Below are 17,362 nucleotides of genomic sequence, written 5' to 3'. Positions count from 1 at the left end.
AGAGAATATTTTCTGTTTATTTCCATTGTACACATTTCTAATGTCCCTCTCACTGCAGCGTCTTGTTTCACTGAATCTTTATCAGCTTGTCATTTGACCTTACCAGCATGCTCATCGATCCCACAGCTATGGGTTTTTCCTTCAGCTCTGGATTGTCTTTCATTTCTACTGCTGCATAAAAGGCATCCATGTCAATGTGTACAATAGTATGGCTGAGATCACGGCTTTGCTCTAGTTCCAGTGCATGTTTGTCAACCTGTGCAAAAGTGTATCAAATGTACACAAACACAGAAATTACAATTATGCATTACATTGTTTGGACTGCGGCACCTTGGCCAATCATAAAATAAAATATATGTTACATATTAAGAGGAGAAAGCTTATTTTTGCTGCACTTTGTTCTGTGGGGAAAAGATGTAGCTAACAGACAGCAAAAAAGTTAAAGTAGAAAAGTCTGTCATACTTATACATACATACACTTAAATGTAAGTACTTATAACATTCCACAAATATAGAAGTTGTATTTATTATCTACAGAAATACTTAACAAAACAGTTAAGGTTTCTCCCCTCTCACCCAGCTGAACTCTCATGCTGCAACTTAGTAGTTAAACGGATCACTACTAAGTAATACAACATTCTCCTTGCTCCGTCTGATTTGCCCCCAGCTCTTTTGTTTGATAGACCAGGATGTGGAATCAAATTATGTTCTTCCACTTGGCAATGCACAACACAGATCCTTGTTTGGCGAGTTGGGCTGGTCAAACAGGTTTGTATAAAATGTAAGGCACCAAAGAGAAAGGTTGGAGGTAAGGAGTTCAAATAAAAATAGATAAATATTTGAAAAAAACACTGAAAACAGCATGGTACAATATATGGGGGAAAAAAACAAAAAAACAAGTACTGTAATTATATTTAAATCCCCCACAAGCAGGCTTAGCTGCACTGTAATATTAAGCAAGGGGGCTAAAATCCATGTAAAATTGCTAAAAGGCATTTCTCCACAGACTAGTTAAATTTCTTCTTTGCCAATTCTGATCATCTCCTATTCTACAGACTATGGTCAGGCTATTCTCAAACTCAAATAATCTTTAATTGTTTGTGTTTATATTGACTTCCACACTTCCCAATCACACAAGTCAATTCCAGATACTCTCTTTATTACAAAACTTCTGTTTTCTGTCCCCCTCTGCATTATTAATATAATACCATGTCTAATGATTCACTAGTTATCTTGTGCCCATATAAAAACAGAAAGAGAGACCCCTTTTAAGTTAAAAAAGATGAGTGTTTTTAAAAAGATGAGTGTTTAAAATAGCAACTGCAGCTTGTTAAGGAAACACAGTAAAACAAAGGCTTTGTAGACTTATTTTTGAGAATCTTATTTCACCATAACTATATTTCCCTATTAAAACTAAAGATAAAGACTTGTTTCTCAGAGGTAAAATAGTTACATAAGTTTAAAATTTGTGTAGCATTTTTATTGTGATTTGTTCTTGACCAAAGATGTGATATACATGTCATAAAGTTTTTCCTTCTTAACAAAGTAAAAATTTAAAAACTTAATTTGGTGCTTATTTATGCTTGCAAGAATATCTGACAGAATGAAGGGAAAATAGGAGTGACTAATGATTTTCTGCTGCTAGGAGACAGCAAACCCATGCAGAGTTAAAAATGAGAGCTAGAAACCCATAAAAATGGCAAACACTAGCTTTTGGCAACACTTAATACAATTCAGAAGCTGGATACTTTGGAAAATTTAAAATTAATCATAACACCAACTAGATGAATATAAAAATACAGTTTTGATCCTTCACGTTATGGATCACTGGAGAACTTCAAACATTTCTGGGTTGTAAATAGACTAACCTCAATGACCCATGAACAATTTATCAGAAGTGGAGACACACCATACATGAAAACTTGGCCTGGCTAATACATCAGTGACATTCAGTACATATGAAAACTCCATCTTTGGCATTTACGATTTTATATAATTTTAAAAAGCCAGATGAAACATTGTAGAATACTAAAGGGAAAATTAGAAATGCTTACAAAACTGCCCAAGTAGATTGACAACGTTAGGATTTACTTTGGGACATTTGTTGTGATAAGTGCTCCTTTGCCCCAAGCAAACTGCAGAGGCAGCAGTCTAAAATACAGACAAACTAAAACACCTTTATTTTTCATTTTGAATACAGAGTCCCACAACATGTGAAAGTCCTGTTATATCTGCAAAATGCTAGAAAAAATGGTATTATGTTGCAGATGCTATAGGTTTATGTTGTTGCTAAGTCCAGTATCACTGAGATACTTCTCTAGCAAAAGGCGTGGCTTTTTAGAAATCTTGTATATTACAGTATCGATATTGATTGGAAACCTGAAAAATACTGTTACGTTAGTATTCACCCTAAAGAGCCCCATCATCCTCCTCTTACCATCCTACAGACTTGACCTGAAGATAAGAATTTAAAGTGTTAAACAGAAGCAGGAGCTAGTTTTTCTTCTGTAACTTTACGTAAGTTGTTTGTCCTTTACCAATCTCAAAAGACTGAAGTATCTGGTTACAGATCATAAGGGGGTAACATTTGAAAAGTAAATGGAAGCATGGTTTCACTTGTAAGGAATCTGAATGTTGCCTCTGAGAACTAGATTCTACTACTGGAAGTTCCTATGTGAAGGTAAATAAATAAATAATAAATAAACGACTTTATTTATTTTTTTAAAAAAGCTTGTCACAGATAGTCACTAATTACATGTTCCTCATTTTCTGGGTACCCCATTAGATACCTAGTGCACTTGTCTGCAGAAATATGAGCACTCAGTTCTTCAAATTAAGTCACTGGGAGCTGTGCATTAAAACATATGTGATATGATATAGTTCTTAGTACTCTGGAAAAATCAAGTCCTAGGCACTCAGTAAATTTATTGGAAACCCAAAATTAGTGTAAACTTTTAACCTGAATCTCTCTGTGCTCCCCTTCCACACAATGGGAATAGTAATATGGTCTGATGGGTGTTGTAAGAATAAATTCATTAATGTTTGTGAACTGCTCACAAATAGTGATGAACACCACAGAAAAAAAAACACGACGAAATTAATTCTGTATCCAGAGCTGATTTGACTGGCATCTGGGAAACAAGACTTGGGACCATATACTGAACAATGAAGATAAAATATTAAACATCTGCTCATTCAGTGAGCACAGTGAATATTTTTTGCACAAAATGAAGCAAGGGTTACATTGAAAAAATAGCATGCAATCATGTAATTTAATACCAAATCATACTGCATGTAAACAGAGACAAATTAAAGTATTTTGACTTAGCAACTACAAACTTCTTTTAATATGACTTTTGCATGCAGTAGTATCTAGTTTCTGATAACTCTGTCCATCACTGCAGTATCTGACTACATATGTGAAAGTACTTCCTTCAGACCAGAGAAACATTTTCATAAACAGCTCATTTCTTACATCCCTAGTTTTATCAGACTCTTTATTTCCTTCCACTGTACGTAGATGTCCATCACCAGCATCCTAATAACAAAGTAAACCAATTTTCTACTGTATTCAATATGCCCTTTTGCACAGATTTATTTGTAAAACTTTGAAGACTTTAATGACACTATGGCTGTGTCTACACTACAAAAATCACACACACACACCCCCCCCCCCCTTAGTTTGAACTTAAACTTCAAAGTTGGGCACTACTCCATTCCCGGGAGTGGAGTGAAGACTTCGAAGTAAGGAAAAATGTGTATCAGCTCTCTGCTGGCTACTTCGATGTAGCGCTTAACTTCAAAGTTAACCTTGAAGCTAGTTCCTAGTGTAGATGAACCTATATCTTAATAGTTTGCATGCAAAGATAGATAAATCACCAGCATAAGTAACAGGATAACCCTAGTTAAATTTTTCCCTATCACTATAAAACATCTAAACACAACATATGTACAAAGCAGAACTTTTTAAAAAAATACGCACAAAATGTTGAAATCAAAATGACTGCTTTGGCATTTAAGACAATAAATCAATGATTTTCAGAGGAGGGTACCATGAGCAAAGGATTTTATTTATTAAGTGCTTTCACCATTGGGGGAAAATGAGTTTTTGTTTTAGTTCCAATTTGTTCATACAAAAATACTTCAAATGAAGAGTCTTATTATCTATTTACATTTTATTCTACTAACTAAATATATATTTACATAATCAAAATACTATTCAGGTTTTAGCTGCACAATTCTGAACAATATCAAATCGAATTAGGCAAATAACTTGTGCGCCACTTTGAAATGATTATTAAAATGCTTATTCTATATCCACTCTAAAAACTTTCCAAATTGAATACCTGCAGTTGTGCTTTCAGAAGCTGTTGGCCGGTAATTTTATCTCTTAGCTGCATCATTTTTTCAATTCGTTGGTTGACTTGTTGATCTTTCTTAAGCTCATTTTCATAAAACCTAGAACCCTACCAGAAAAAATAAAAAGTTAACATACATCTGATTTTTTTGAAAAATCATTGTTTTTCTCATAAGCGTACAATAACTGAACAGTAAAGAAAGATGCTATTTGCCTGCTGACTCATTTAAATGAAAAACAAACAAACAAAAACAAAAAACCAGCACTGAAATAAAATGGACATTGTTTCAAATCCTATCAGAGACACAGTTACAGGCTTGTATTTTGGGCTCTGTATATTTTAAGAATTTCTTATGCATAGTATACATATATATATTTTGGATATTCATATAACTGAGATATGCACACAAAAGACTAAGATTACATGAAGTTAGTATTCTTCCACCACTCTTTCACTTAGGCTATGTCTACACAGCAGCATTATTTTGGAATAAGCTATCTGAAAGACATTGAATGCACAAGTTGAAAATTGACCTAGGGCATTTTTACTTTTCATGTGCAGCACTTCCTTGCAGGTCTATAAGGGCATTATATTTCTCCAGATGGGACCTTATGTATATCAATGGAACAGCCTCATCTGGAATACTGTGCGCAGTACTTGTCACCCAGTCCCAGAATGATGGTGCATAATTAGAGTTTAAAAGAGGGTTATGGGAATGCTCAGCAGTATGCAAAATCTCCATATGAAGAGAGATGGAAAACACCGAGATTGTTTATCTTGGAAAGGTAATGTGTAAGAGGGGACATTACAGAAAATAATAAATTATACAGGAAAGGTAAATCGGGAACTTCTGTTCTCTGTCTCATAACACAGGAACAAGGGGATAGCCAATAAAAATAAAAGTGGACAGATTCAAAACATATTACAATGTTTTCATACAGTGTGTTGTCAGAGTACAACACTCAACCGCATAAGAAGCCATTGAGGCCAAGAATTATGCAAGATTCAGAGAGAGCCTAGATATTTAATGTGGATAACTGGAAGATCCAATTTTATAATAGGTAATGCTAAAAAAATATTAGAGAAATAAAACCTCAGGCTCCAAGGTTTAAATCGATGTGTAACTAGGCATGCATGTAATTGTCTCTTCCCTCACTAAGCAAATGTTAGTGACTGTGCCTATTGGAAAGAAAGTCCCATGCTTTTTCTGTGTCTTGCTAATTTTTTTACAGTATTTAAGATGTTAGTTAATACTGGCAAGCAACTATGAAAGCTGGATAACCTTATTTGTTGCACAGCTCCTCACAGTAGCAATAATCTTTACAAGAGTGTTGTGTTTGTTTGGTTTGGAGGGGCTGAAATGGAAGAGATATTTGGGAGAGTTCCATACAAGCATTTACAACTGTAATACACGATACTGTACTTGGACTTTTTCCCAACAAATGGAGCTTTTACAAGGGCATGAGACTTGGTCTCATCTTACAGTTTTCAAAATCTATCATGCATTTGGCTCCATCTCTCTCTCAATATAATGACAGCAGCAGTAGCAGTTTTGCAGGAATTATTTCCAAATGAGATATCTCTTACAAAGGATAACGGTTTGAGGAAATGCTGAAAAAAGGACAATACAAAACCAATCTGCAAGAGCAGAATAGTTTTTAATGTTATATTTTTCAAAGTTCTCTCTAAAGCAGCAGGTTTCCAACCTGTTCCAGACACGGGCCCATTCTGACAATTCAGGAAGACTTGGTGACCAAAGGCAATTCAAAAACAGGGGTGGGGAGGTGGGAGCAGTGCCACAACTAACTAATTTTGCACCTGAGGCAAAAAATATAAAATTGCACCTCATGATGTTTATATATTTATAGAAGTTATTTCATAGAAAAGGGAAAAATACATTGATAATGATAAATACATTGATAATAATAAAATAATAACACTACATTTATTATAGTTCATTATTATTTTGTTATCATAGTTGACCTGAGTTGTGGTGGGGGAAAGACCCTCATTCCCAAACCACTTCTCTTCCCCACTCCACCACTCTCCCAGTTTAAACCCCACACTCAGAGGCTGGAGGGGCTGAGGGAGGGTTACACTCAGGGGCTTGGGGGAGTCACACTTGGGCTGAAAGGGTCACACTCTGAAGCTGTGGGGAGATACAAACACAAAAAAACAAACCTGACAAATCAGCTACATGGGGGCAAGAAGAGGCAAGGGGGGGGGGGCAAAAATTACTTACTTCAAGAGTCTATTAAGTGGCTTGACTGGGATGGCTAGGAATATCAAAGGTGGAGAAGCTATCTTTGTAATGCGTCAATGCTTCTCTGTTGACAGCTGCTGGATGTGGCAGCATTTAGGAGCTGCAAATGGGTTCTTCAGGAGCCACATGCAGCTCTGAGCTGCTGGTGACCCTAAACGAATCTAATTATGACCCATGTTTGAGTCCCACCCTGTAGGTTAGGAATCCCGGCTCTAAAGTATTAGCTCTGTCATAAAGCAAGAGTGCAGCATTTATTATTTTACTATAACTGTTTAACAACAAATCTAAGGCCAAAAAGACCTCTCCTGTAACAAAGGGCTGTGTAAGGAGAGACGGAAACCCTGAAAGGTTACCCTTGTTCAGTTATCCCTAGATTGTCTGATGGGAGGATTCTCTGAAAACCCTATAGATTTGGGGCACTCCCTCAAGCTCCAAAAAGAGGTGCTGACAGAGACTGCACCACTGACTGCTTCCCCTGTGAAGACACCCTAAAAAGGCAATCAGCCCAGAGCAGTTTTACTGAAAAAGTTTATACAACGGTAAACCATATTAACTTTTCCAGCAGATTCCCCCTTGGTTGTGGAGAGAATGATGAAACGCATACCCACATACAGAACAGAGGAGGCCGCCCCAATTTATGCATACAAAATTGAGAAATAAGAGTTAAAACCAAATCTGCAGTGGAAAAGATTATGCAAGTGAACCTTGGTGGCCTCCATTATGATTTTATTGATTTTTTCTTTATCCAGTCCTTGCATTCCAGCCTTGTTATCATTGAGGCCCATTCTAAGCAGAAATCCATCGTCATCGGCAGCGTTACCAATTTTCTTTGTGCTGTCCATAGTGCAATGCAGTGCGTGCTTTTTCAAACTTCAATAGCCTAAGAGAGAATACAAGTTACACGCTTGTTTCAAAATTCAAGTTGATTAATTCTACAATCACTTTCACTTTTACTAGACGCACCAGAAACTGGGGTTTCATATGGAATTCTTCAAAGTAGCCCAAGTATACACCATCAGTCACTAAACAAAGAAAAAAATTAACTCTTATGAATGTCTGGGGTAGAGATGGGTGGGAAACGATTTTATCATCCTGTGAAAATTTTCAAGGTTCAGTAATTTTTCTCATTCCAAACCGTGATGAAAGAAAATAAGAGACAGACAGAGACAGGGGGCTGGGCCTTCCACACATGAGGTGAGTTTTCCAGCCTCTGGGCTATTACCTATTTTGGATTATTGCTTTCTCTGTGGTTTTGACCAGAAATTCCATCCTGGACTTGAGAAAACTTCACAAGAAAAATATCATCTGAACTGATATACCCCCACAAAAAGTTTCGGTTCCCATGAATTGGCATTTTTCCAACCAAAAAACTCATTTATTTGAAAAATTTTCAACCATCTTTATGTCCGGTTAGCTTAGCAACTTGTGCTCAAGATACGCATATTAATATGGCCAAATGTCAAGTTACATCAAAGAACATAAGCAATTCTTGCTGAATGGAGGACGAAATTCTTCGAAGCTGTGAGTCTAAAAAAAGACATGTAATCATGGTGGACCAACAGGAGCTTGGTGCACAACACTGGCCAAATAAGCCAGTGCAGACGAATTTCATTTAAGAGTAGAGAGACTGTTTTACTTCTGCATTTGGTCAGGTTATGACTGCCATTAGTATAGTGTCACAAGTAACAAGCAGTCCTGTAGCACCTTAAAGACTAACAAATTTATTAAGTCATGAGCTTTCACGGGTAAGACATTTTTTCAGATTACAGAATAGTGTGTACAGTTCTAATAGCCACAATTGAAAAAGGATGCCGATAAACTGGAGATGAAGTTCAGAGAGAAGCCATAAGAATGATTAAAGGATTGGAAAGCATGCCTTACAGCGACAGATTAAAGGAGCTCATTATACCACCAGAAGAAGGTTAAGTGGGACTTGATCACAGTATTTAAGAACCTATACAAGGAACAAAATGGATTTGTCAGTGTAGCAGACTAGGATGTCATAAGATGCAATGGCTGGAAGCTGAAGTGATGCACATTCAGGTAAGAAATAAGGTGAACATTTCCTAACCGGGTAATAAGCATTGGAACAACTTCCCAAGAGTTGTGGTGGACTCTTCTTTACAGTAAACCCTTTCTTTAATGGACTGTGGGGGAGGGAGGATCTGTTAAACCCAAAAGTCTGTTAAATCTACCCACACGCCCACCCCTGCCAGGCTCCCTGAGCCCCAGGCCTCCTCTCCCTGCCCACAAAATGACGGAAACTTACCAGAGCTACCGCTGGTGGAGCCGGAACCACCAGAGCCTGACTCTGTGGCTAGAGCCCCGCTGCGGCTGAGGCCATTGGAGCTGCATCTGGGGCCAATGGAGCTGCCGCTGGGGTCCCACGGCAGCTGGAGTCTCTGTGGCCTGTAAGGAGCTGTCGCTGCCACGTGTTCTTCCCACCGGGGTGGGTGCATATGTGAGTGCCGTTTGCCCACATACACGCTCCAGCCCTGGTGGGAGAAGCGCATGGTGGCCCCAGCGGCTTTGGTAAGTTGCCTGATATACTTTGAGGGTAAGGAGTGGCTGGTGGATTTAGGATGTTATAGGCCCCGATTACGCAGACTTTGGGAACAACGGCGGGGGGCGGAGCTGGCGGACGTCTGTTGTTCCCAAAGTCTGCTAAATCGGGGGTTTACTGTACTAGCAATTTATACACCACTCAAACAGGAATTAATTCAGGGAAGCCCCACAAGGTTGCCAACTTTCTAACAGCACAAAACTGAACACCCTTGTCCTGTCCCCTTCCATGAAGCCTTTCCCCCTGCTTACTCCAGTTTCCCTTTGCCCCTGTTGCTTGTTTTCCCCAACTTCACTAACTCTCAACAAGCTGGAGCAAGTGCTTGGGACACAGAAAGGGATGAGGGCTCCAACTGGGAGTGCACAGCCAAAAATGAAAGATTTATCTTTAATAAAAGTTTCAAAGCTGTGTTAAATCAATGGTCAGTTGTAAACATTTGAAAGAACCATAACATTTTGTTCAGTTATCAATATTTCTAAGTTATCAGCAATGTCTGTTCCCAAAGTGTTTGTAACTCTGAGATTCTACTCGAAACAGGGAAAAGAAATGCTGAAAGAATACTGCCAAGACTAGTAAGTCTGGTGGAGGGGGTCTATGTCACAGTGCAAGGATGCACTGAAGTTTGTTGACATGTTGCATTTTACTCATGGTGTAATGGACAGACATGAAGGACTATTGGGACTAGAGAGCGATCCAAGTTGAGAGAAAGCTTTGGAGAGAATTTATTTCCAAAAATAGGATGACTGAAAGCATTCATCAAATTTTGCATACACCTCTTTCAAGAAAAGCAAATGTATAGCACTTCAACAATCACAGTAGTTGAATTAACAGAGACCTACAGAAAATGTCTGGAGTTGAGATAAAAACAAACAAACAAAAAACTATCCAAGAATTCCTACACTCAAGAACACACCACAAAACTGCACTAAAGGTACATAATTGTGGATAAGCAGTCGTCTATATGCCAAATAAACAAGAACCTAACAAATCAAATACCTATTTGTGGAAATAGCAACTAAGATGTTTGCAGTCATTCTTTCTTAGGGAAAAAATACTGTTCTGTTTTAGAGAGACTAAAGCCAGTAGCCCTATTTCATGCTTTCTTCACAATTCCAATAAAACTGTTAAATGACACAAACAACATTTAATTAAAACTTGACATTTGGTATCATTATAGTAAATCCATAAAGCAAGGTTCTGAGACTTTCACAAGTAAAAACAGCTTTAAATGGGCTTTTATGTCAGCTCTTATAGTATGAGAACAAGGCAAAAGCATAAGAGTTAGTCAACATACCCAAATATTGCAAATGAAAACACCTACTGGATAAGTGTAATATTCCCCTGTAAATGCAGGATTTAATCCACAGACAGTGGGCATATCAATTTGAATCCTAGTGGAAAAAGCCAAGATTCAGCAATGAGTGCAACTCTTATTAACGTATTCTAAAGATGCACAAAAGGGACAAGAGATCACAATAAATTAAGTGAGAATATTGACTGCAAGGGATCAGTGCACATAAAAAAAGAGAACAGGGTACTCTGAAGTTAAGAGTATAAATGAGATCATCAAAGAGAAACAGAATAAAAGACCAAAATTTACCCTGGTTTCTTAGGGATGGCTATTGATCTGTACAAGACACCTGTTACAAGTGGTATCTAAGTGGTTTACAGTCATGCAGCCCAGGGATCAAGGAACCAGGAGCTGAACCCTCCTTTCTCTTCTGACAGAATGTACTGTACAGCTACCCAATCTCCCACCCATTTTTTTAAAATAAAAACTGAGTATTATGAGTCACCTACTGTGAAGTACTGTTAAAATCCAAAGTGATCTGTATGGTGGAGAAACCTCTTACATTTGTGTTTAACAGACATGTTGATCCCTTCACAGATTATAGACTTCTGGAATACATTTGACAATAGCCATATATATGCAGCCATTAGCTGAAAATTAAGTTGCTAGAGGACCACTGAATTTATGTATACGGTATCCTGCTGTGAAAGGGAGAAAGGTTGGTTCCTTCCTGTTCAATTTACTACTCTTGGCCTAATCACCAATAAAGCACATTTACATAGTAGTTATTTGAAGAATCAGTACAATTCACATAGTAACTATTCAGACTTATGATTATCTTAGGTACTTGACTACAGACTCCTTCAAGAGCAGAATCTTGCACAGACACGTAGGCTAAGTCTACACTAGAGACAATATCGTCTGACAAAATTTTTGTTGAAAGATTGCAGCCAGACTGCAAAGCGGATTGAAAAAAGAATCCGCTCCATCGAGAGAGGGTGGCTGGACTGCCTGGCCACTCTCTCAACAGAACAGCCAACCAGAAGCACAGTGGACAGGGATGCCCAGTGTCCAAGAAGCTCTGTCTGTCAACAGAAGGCCCCCTTGGAACATCCAGACCAGCTTTCTGTCAACAGATCTCTGCCCTCATGGGGGAATGGCATAATGCTGTCTTGGTAATATGAATGCTCCGTGGGTTTTGTCAACAAAATGCCAGTAGACATAGGCCTAGAATGTAATACTGGCCCCCTTGAAGTCAATGATAAAACTCCCATTTGACTTCAGTAGGGTCAGGACTACAGCCAGAAGTGTGAAAATATGTCCAACTGCACAATTAGTTTATCAAGATTAATATATCACATATAAACATTATGTTGTAAGTATTAAGTTTGGAAAGTCAGAACTCCAAAGTTGGAAAACAGAACACAGAAGTTGCTTATGAAACTTTAATTCATGCATCTCCACTTCTGCATTTGCAAGATACAGGCTTTAATTTCTTGATAATGTGCTTTTTTTTTTTTCCCACGGAGCCCTGCCTTACTAAGTGTTCAGGCTGGATGGAACCCAATGAATGTGTAGCTATTCAACAATTATTTTTATCACCATAAGTGAATGTGTGATTCCATATTACTGCACTCAGTCCCAACTCTACATTGCAGACTGAACTATCAGACTCTTCATGGGCTTTTTCACAGTGGTCATAGTAATATCTGATTCCTCTATAAACATTAGAGAATTTATTTTCATCCCTATTATCATCCCCATTTTACAGATGGAGAATTAAGGCACAGATTAAAATATCAAAATTATTCACTGCTTTTGAGTCTTATTTATAAAACAGTTTCTTTTGCTATGCAGTCATGCTTTACTTCTTGAACACCATCCATTGTGTGCAGTGAATGGAACCTGTTTGCAGAATTTTGGTTTAATCTCTGTGAGAGTAACTAAATGATGACTTTCAGTAGTTTACAATTCTGCTACTTATATGGATTTTCAAACGGGCAGCAAAAGACACCTCCAGGGCTAGGGCAATGCCCCTACAGGTTGAACCGCTCTAGTTTGACACCCTCAGGAACTGACTGGTGCTAAATGAGAATTTGCCTGATCACAGGAAGGCAATTTTGTTTATCACATTACCAGTACTTCCACTGCTTGCTAGGCTCTTAGGAGACATTTGGGGTAAATTACAATTAAATAGCACAGGATCCTGAGAGCCAGGACTGGTGGCTGTAAACATACTTTATGGGACCATGGGAAACTTGGCCACATCCATGATAAGTCGTCATCCGGCTAACTAAAATCATGCCATCTTACAGATGTTGCAAGATGAGTGTTCAGGATTAGAGAGGTTCAATGTATTGATTTTCAAGTCCCTACTCCAAAGTCTGAAGGTACTACATCTTTTATTAAAAACACTTCAAAAGAATTTTTCAGCATTCAGAAAATAATCCATTTTTCAAACACCCTTCATAGAAATAGCTGAACTATTTACACTGAAACTCGGGGCGGGAGTGATGGGGGGAAAATTAAGCCTCAGACAGGCATCTGTAATAGGAAATTTCAGCCCAAATGGTTAAAGTTTTGCAAATTTACAAGGAATTGAAAACAGAGTCTTCTAACGGAAAGTATTATCAGCACCATCTTTAATTACAAAGGCATGAGTTCAGAAAAATACTACACTTGGAACTTCTCAAATGAAGAACGTTCATTGCATTAAGGCCTTTATGCAGATAGGCAGGTGAAAAATGACCCTAAAGAAATCCCCATCTGCCACTACCGAAGATTAGAAATCAGACGAGAATATTTAACTTTTTAAAAAAAAAAAAGAATCCATGATAAAATAATCCATTTTTATTTAAAAAATGAAACCCCGTTCACATTTATCTCAGTCAAACAACAGAAGAGTGTTAAATACAACACCGACTATAATCCACTGTCATGAGAGCGTGGAGCTAATTCAGTATTGTTTTAGGATTCAGAAAGCAAGAATTCAATTACCCCAATATGTATATTTGCCATGACAAATTTGCTGGTCCTCCTCCCCATGTTTCTACACTTGTGGGGAAGGCAAAAACTCACGAGCCAAGGCAAAAAGGCTAAGCACTTCAACAGAGCATAAATGTTATGAAAGAAATTAAGTTATAATCATAGCCTTTCCTTTAATTTAACAGGCCAGCCAGATTGCAAGTGGTCAAAACTCCAACTTTTTGTTTTTTTGGTATGGTGAAGACATAATTCAGTCTTAACATATGGAACAACTTTTCACTAATAAAAATACAATATGCGAACACATTAATACATTTTATTTTGGACCCCTGACAGTCAGGTTATTGTATTAAATCAGTTTGCTAGAACCTTAGAGTGTGCTTTACAAAGTAAAGAAATTATGTGACACCTATGACTCGGATTGAGAAAATAGAGATCAGAGGTTTGAGGTTATACATATTTGAACCAAGTTTAGAGAAGGATGCAAAATGAAACTCCATCACATGTACGACTAGAACGTATTTTTGGGCACATGTATGGTTTAAGTATTACATGAAATCCTCCACAAGTGAGTTCCATACATCACATACACTTGCTTTCTTACTTTCTGCAAGATAGAATAAAAATGAAGTATGGCTGGAGAACAGGCAAAGACTTAAGGAGATGATTTAAGAATAATACAAAGCCACTACCCTTCATACGTCACTTTATTTGGATTATGAACTGTCTTGTATAGTCAGACCCCTAAAACAGGAGGGCCCTTACCTTGATTGGGACTAGGTGTTCTACTTTAAGACTAACTTCCTTTGTAAAGTACTTTAGGATCCACACATGTAGAAGAGTACACAAAAACTAGATATTATTAATAAATTAAGATTTTAACAATGTGATTTATTTATTGCCTTTATTCCTACCACTGATCAGGAGGGACTTGATGGCCATGTTAATGAATATCCTTTTAGCCCATCATACATGTGGCACCCTCACCCAGACTGTACAAGATACAGCCATGATACTATTTATGGATAGGTGGGTGTACCCACCATTACAGAATTAAATTACAGCCATTCTAGGACAGGAATAAGCTGATCTTGGTAACTGTATATAAAATACAAAATTAGGATCACAGACCCAAGGCTATCCCCCAAATGCATAGTTTTGATTATTTGCTGAATCTCTAGGGCAGCAACGGAAGCATGTCCATCTGTTGCTATTAGGTCAGAGATAGGGAAGTTCAACACTATTAAAATATTGTTAAGTAGCTTGAATTCAACAAAACGTATATATATTTTAACCTGAAACAACATTGTATTCTAGTCTTCTGATATATGCCTGTGCACCTAATGCATAACCTCATTGGCTACTAAGGATTCCTGTACAAAAATGCTGACAGACTCAAATGTAACCTCCTCTTTAAGCCCTTTTAAAAATAATTAAATTACCAGGGAACATCTATCAGCTGTGTTAAACTACAAGGAACAAACACAGGTGCCAGTATACAGGTCACAGGGTCACCAGCTCTACTCTTTTGATCCACAGGGGTTTGAAATTTACCATAGCTCTGGTTTCTGAATAACCAGGAAAACGGGATTCTTGATTCTTGTCTGTTTCAGTCCCCTGCAAACTTAAAAGAATAGAAACGGCAGGAAGAACTGACAGATAGTGAAAGTAGCATGTATGCTCAAACTGAAGGTTTAAATAAAGAGCTGAGATTATTACGTTTGTCTCTTTTTAGATTTTTCATTCTAGTCTAAAACAAACGCTACTAAGTATTTTATAACAATTTTATATTGCTAAACTGTAAATTGCTAAGGATGTAATGTGCTGATACAGCTAAGCACCTGAATGTAAAACTTGGCCAAGATTTTCAGACAGGACTAGAGATTTTGACTTTTGAAGCTGAAATATCTTAATGATTTTTTTTCCAAAGGGCAGTTAATTGAAATTGCGTCTCTTCTGAAACACAGCTTTTGAAGAAAAAATGTCAAAGGTCCTGCGACTGCCCACTGTTATATTATCTGAATGCCACTAAGTGCTGTTCACAACATAGTATTTCTCATGCAGCTGAAATGCAGTATGGATTGATTTAAACCACGAAAAAAAAAGATTTAAATCAAATTACCAAAAAAGCTGAGATTAAGTGCACTCTAAGCACAGCCAATTTTAAAGCAAGCCTTACTGAGCTCCTTTGCACTTCTGCTTTTTGAGAAAACAAGTGTAGTACTGGGTTTCCTTGAGAATGCTGAGTTAGGCTGAAATAAAACAGGGAACAGATTTATAGCATCACTCTTATGGCCTGTAACCGTGATGTTCCAAAATAAGGGGCATGTATTATGCAATCTAAAATAAGATGATGTCACTTTCTCTCTTACTGCTGCTTTCCACATTGCATACTTGAGTAACAGATTGTAAACCTAGTTTATAGATTGCACAAACCATAAAGTTTAGCTAAGCTAACTTTTATTTCTAGCAATATCCAACATAGAAAACAGCTTGGGAATTTACTTGTCAAATCATACTTACATGAAAAGGCCTGGGCCAAAGAAAGCAGTGCTGTAGTACCCACAAAAGCTCATTACTTAATAAATAAAATTGTTAGTCTTTAAGGTACTATAGGACTGCTTTCTTCGGTTTCCAAAGATACAGACTAATACAGCCACTCCTCTGAGACTAAAAGGTATAGTGAGTGAGCCACTAAGGATGCTCCTAAACATCAGAAGATCAGAGGTGGCATGATAACGAGGCAATTCGAAGCAGGCTAATGAGGCACATACGTGCACATTCCACACCTCATTAGCATAATTGTGACCACACAAATTTCAAAGTGCAGACTTCGAATTGCAGACTGACAGTGAGGATAGTGGTAGCTTCGAAATAAGCGCCCCACTTCGACATTCCCTTACTCTCACAAAACTAGATCGGATTAAGGGAATGTCGAAGTGGGGTGCTTATTTCAAAGCTGCTCCCATCTTCACTGTTAATCTGCAATTTGAAGTCTGCACTTTGAAATATGCACAGCCGCCATTATGCTAAGGAGGCGCTGAATATGCATGTTAGAGCTTCATTAGCCTGCTTTGAATAGCTTCCTTACAATGCCATCTCCAACAGTAGCGTGTAGAAGCAGCTGAAGAATCGTGCTCGCAAAGTCACTTATTTAAATTACTAACCAGTTGATCCATGCCACTAGATCCACATATTCATTCCCATCATTTTCTCCTAGTAAGCAGTTTTCCTTATGATGTTTCATTCTTGTAACTAAGCCCTGCATTTTCTTCTTGCACTGCTTCCACTTGTCACATTTACCTTTTTTTACTCAGGGAACAAATTTCTTCAAAATATTCCCTGACAGCATCCCTCTTATACCCAGAAACTATAACTGTTTTTCTGTGGCAAAAGCATTCTAAATAATGTCTCTCCCTTTTCTTTCTAGTCCATTCCTTCGTTTCTTTCTATGCTGCCCCCATCTTTTCCTATATATTATCTCCCTATGGCTACATCCACACTAGCCCCTTCCTTTCGGAAGGGGCATGGTAACAAGCCACATCAGCAGATGCTAATGAGGCATTACCATGAATATGCAAAGATTAATTAGCATAATGCCAGACACACGCAGTTCAAAAGTGCCTCTTTTGAATCACATGCTGCCTGTGTAGATGGGGGCTTTTCGAAAGGACCATCCAGACTTCGAAAGGCCCTTCTTCCTATTTGGTTTTAGGAAGAAAGGGCTTTCGAAGTCTGGGGGTCCTTTAGAAAGGCCCCCGTCTACACAGGCAGCACGCGATTCTAAAGTGGTACTTTTGAACCACATGTGGCTGGCATTAGGCTAATGAAGCACTGAATATTCATGGAGCACCTCACTAGCCTCTGCCAATGTGGCTCGTTACCATGCCACTTCCGAAAAG

At 38.0% G+C, this 17,362-nt stretch overlaps 1 protein-coding gene across 1 annotated transcript in view; it reads right to left on the bottom strand.

Moving 5' to 3' along the window:
• POLK (DNA polymerase kappa) overlaps positions 1-17,362 on the bottom strand; it is a 95,678-nt gene that overhangs the window by 76,275 nt on the left and 2,041 nt on the right. The window contains exons 2-4 of the mRNA XM_074995438.1: positions 7,326-7,501; positions 4,347-4,466; positions 104-256 (exon numbers count right to left, since the gene is read on the bottom strand). Of these exons, the coding sequence (XP_074851539.1) occupies positions 104-256; positions 4,347-4,466; positions 7,326-7,463 (411 nt within the window). The 5' untranslated portion in view covers positions 7,464-7,501. The remainder of the gene's footprint in view (positions 1-103; positions 257-4,346; positions 4,467-7,325; positions 7,502-17,362) is intronic.

This window comes from Carettochelys insculpta, chromosome 5 (assembly GCF_033958435.1).
Source record: "Carettochelys insculpta isolate YL-2023 chromosome 5, ASM3395843v1, whole genome shotgun sequence".
Taxonomy (NCBI): Eukaryota; Metazoa; Chordata; order Testudines; family Carettochelyidae; genus Carettochelys; species Carettochelys insculpta.
This window is presented reverse-complemented; position numbering and strand designations above follow the sequence as displayed.